The 3,683-nt window shown below is 42.1% G+C and overlaps 1 protein-coding gene across 1 annotated transcript; it reads right to left on the bottom strand.

The window, feature by feature from the left end:
- Positions 1-284: 284 nt before the first annotated feature.
- On the bottom strand, positions 285-2,549 carry LOC131243076 (glutathione S-transferase F11-like). The gene is made up of 3 exons (XM_058242152.1): positions 2,322-2,549; positions 1,961-2,009; positions 285-909 (listed from the first exon to the last, which is right to left on the bottom strand). Exons 1-3 carry the CDS (start codon positions 2,466-2,468, stop codon positions 464-466), a joined length of 642 nt encoding a protein of 213 aa, XP_058098135.1. The 5' UTR covers positions 2,469-2,549; the 3' UTR covers positions 285-463.
- Positions 2,550-3,683: the final 1,134 nt, after the last annotated feature.

The following is a 3,683-nucleotide window of genomic DNA, read 5'->3' as shown; positions in this document are numbered from 1 at the left end:
CTTACAATCACTTATATGTTTTATATACTTATCACAGTCTTCCGCTTACGTAAATTAACTGTCTCTGGAGTATGATATGCTGTTTTGGTATAATCCCACTCATGTTTAATGCACTAATACGGACAACATTTAATCATCATTATCTATGTTGCATAAGTGATGTGTTGGAACTCGGGAGTTGAGCTTATGCTCGACCCCCGATTTTCAGGGCGTTACATGGTAGCTCATAAAATGTACTTTAGGCCTAATGAATAGTGTAGATCAATGGATTGGACTAAGTGTCCTTATGCAGCCAAGAGCACTACTATAACTTCTAGTTTTCTTATTTCTCTAACAGCACACCATACAGTTTCCACTCATCCTTCTTCGAAGATTTAGTTATTTCAAGCTCACATCGTACTTATACAAATATATAGAAAAGCTATAAGAAACTGAGAGAAAAAAAAAGGGCCTTGAAGATGAATTACACCATAAGCTTTAATACTTTCTTCCAAGCAGGCCTACTTGAGATGTCCTCCCACCATGCATTCACATTCTTCCTTTCCCTCACAAGATAGCCCATTCCAGCTTCATTCATCAGGTACCTTGTGCCTGGTAGGTGGCTCAGATCAGCCAGGGTGAAGTAGTCCCCAGCCAGGTACTTTCCCTCGGTGAGGCGCCGCTCGTAGATGTCGAGCACTTTCCCGAGCTTGTTCTCGCAGCTCTTGACCAAGAACATGTCACTTGGTTGGCCCATCTGTGGGAGGACGCAAAGCTGGAGCACGATGTTGTACACCAAATCGTTGTAGTTGTGTGCTTCAACTTCGAGCCATTGGTCCACTAGGCCACGCTCCTCCAGAGTGGTCCCCAGTAGATTCGGTCCCTGATCCACGTACTTGGCTGCATAGTATCTGATGATCGCCCTCGATTCTGGGGATTTTCAAATTGCGCATGTCCAGGCCATTACATGCATTAGAAGCCATTGTAACAAATATCACTGAGATTTTGAGATTTTTGAAAATCTTGCAATATTTTCACAAAAATCATCGTCCTGAGAATATTATCGCAAGAATTTCAATATCTCAAAATTTTCATGATCTTAATGAATTAATATTTAAAGTTTAAATTAATTTATTTTACCCATTTTTTAAAGTTTAGAATTATTTATTAAAATTTTAATTTTCCTGGTTGGTTGGCTCAATCATTCCAGTCCAGCTGGGTCGACTCCAACGAGTCTTGAGTTGACTCAAGTTGATATTTTCAATGTATAAATGAAATGATTTTTGTAGTAGAAAAAAAAATTCAAAATCATTAAGGGACAACAAATACATAAAATCGCTAGAAACAAACAAACAATTAGTTGCTGGCTCGCTAGCAATTAGAGTGTTCTTGCATTGGTAAGGACATGAGTTTGATTCCCACCAGGCTCATTTTATTTCTATAACTCAATGGCTGTTGACTAGGCCGAGTGACTCGGTCTGAATCACCCCAGGTCATATTGGACCAGCTGAGTTGTTGAGCTGGCTGGACAAGTCCTGCTAAGTCAGGATTGAGTCGTGAGTCGATCCAATGAATTTTAGAAATACTCAAAGGACTTGAGTGGACTATCGTAGCCATTCGCAATCTGATGAATGAACTGAAAACAGAACAATTACAACAGCAGGTAACAGCATCGTTGCAAGACTCGGTGACTCGACCCACTCATCTGGTCCTGAGTGAAGCTGAGAATTGGCCGTATTGGAAGTGACTTGGCCGAGTCAGGCTCAGTCACCCATATTATCAATCCCAACTTGCGATGCTAAACTGGACCCTACTCAACTGACCCCATGCGTCAGTCCAATGACTTTATATTGAACCACTAAAACTCACAATGACGGTCAAGTCATCCAATCACTTTAATATTTTATGCATGGGCCATACACTTCAATCAACGTTTCAAAATGACATACTAAAATGTAACAGGCTAAGTTAACATAATTACCGAAAAGTCTGAAATCTCCGTCCTCCACAGCCGGAACTTGTCCGAAGGGCTACAAAACATTCCAAATTAAGGGGAAAAAAAATCAATTCAGAAATATGTAATCAAGAACAGGTAACAAAAGGCATGTTGTGGGAAAAGATAAGCCTGCATGATAAGTTACGGTGCAATTGTTCACTTGCTACAGTATCGTCCAAAACCAATACCTATCAGTATCGTCAACGAACGATGGCTATATCAGCCATTGTCGGCCATTTCGACAGTGAATAATACAATACGAGATACACCCTGATTTTAAAGCTTGGATGAGATTCACATTCACCTATAACGAACTTTGGTTATAGTAAGGGCTACGTGGGTTCACCTGTCTCTCAAGGAAATTGGGTTTTTTGTGCTCCCCGGCCTGCAAATCGACTTCTACAACAACGAATTCCACACCTTTCTCAAAAAGGCAAGCCATTACCCTTTGAGGGCACGCTGCTCGGACCGGGCCATACACTTTTACTACCATTGTATTCTTTTTTTCTTTTTTTCAAAATCACCACAACGAAAGAAAAATACAAAGACCAGTATGGCTGTAAGCGGAGGTGCCGAAAGCTATGGTGCATCCTGAGTTGTATACGTCCCATATATATACTAGCTCGGACTAAGGATGAAAGTGATGGGGGTTGGCACGTGATATCATCAACCGGTTGCTGCACAAGATGGAGGTAAGGAACTGGCAAGTTGGTGGATGGCACAAGTTCGTCGGCTCCTTATGTCGGATACATGACAGCTAGAGCTGGGCAAAATCCGACCTGATCCAGTGGATCCGACCCGATCCGAATTGAACCGAAGGCCTGGATCGGTGCAGATCGAGTAGGACCACTCAGATTCGATCGTACATTGGATCGAGTTCGGATAGAGGTGGGCATTTTTTACCCGATCCGGTGGATTCGACCCGATCAGACCCGATCCGACCCGTTCCGAACCAAACTGACGGCTTAGATCGGGTAGGATCGGGTGGGATCATTTAAATCCGACTAGTTTTCGGATCAAGATTGGGTAGTGGTTAATCCGGACCGTTCCGATCCGAAAATCCGATCCGAATGGATCCGGACCGTTCCGATCCGGCCAGATCCGGAGTGAAAATCAATATTTTTTACTTTTTCCTATAATGTGGTCCACTTGAGCTTTGGCTATTCATCAATTTTTTGTTCAACAGCTAAAATAATCTGAAAAAATGAATGGACGGAGTGGATACACCACATGCTTTCACGATGAGCCCCAACAAAATTTACTCCCCCGTGAGTATAAGTTACTTGCACGGCACATCAACGGCCGGCAACAGCTATAGATAGGAAAGTTTGTTTCTCCTCTCTCGCGTTTAAGAGTAGATCGTACGTCGCACCGTTATGGGCCAACTTTCTCAGATATTACGATGATTTTAACCGTCCACCTTATCTTCACTATAATAAATAGGCTATTAATTTATAATCACGTCTCAGAAATGATTATAACCTTTGATTTTTATATTTGAATACAAACCGTTGAAATTTTTTACTTGTTGTTCATCTATAGATAGTGATGGTCACAATCCTATGTTCACAGTAAGTTTCCTATCATCTCCACGACATGGACGGTTTTAGATCATCGGACCACTCAGAAAGTGGGCCCCACTCCGCCCCAGTAACCAGTACCCTGCGACGAGTTTTGTAGTTGCTTAGTCGCAATAGAGGCAAAAGGA

Source organism: Magnolia sinica, chromosome 4 (assembly GCF_029962835.1).
Source record: "Magnolia sinica isolate HGM2019 chromosome 4, MsV1, whole genome shotgun sequence".
Classification (NCBI taxonomy): Eukaryota; Viridiplantae; Streptophyta; class Magnoliopsida; order Magnoliales; family Magnoliaceae; genus Magnolia; species Magnolia sinica.
This window is presented reverse-complemented; position numbering and strand designations above follow the sequence as displayed.

Excerpts from the sequence above, each read along its gene's own strand:
- LOC131243076 (XM_058242152.1), bottom strand. The coding sequence starts at position 2,468 with ATGGTAGTAAAAGTGTATGGCCCGGTCCGAGCAGCGTGCCCTCAAAGG. Across the intron at positions 2,010-2,321 it reads CCAATTTCCTTGAGAGACAG|CCCTTCGGACAAGTTCCGGC; the intron begins GTGAACCCACGT and ends AATGTTTTGTAG. Across the intron at positions 910-1,960 it reads CGGAGATTTCAGACTTTTCG|AATCGAGGGCGATCATCAGA; the intron begins GTAATTATGTTA and ends GAAAATCCCCAG.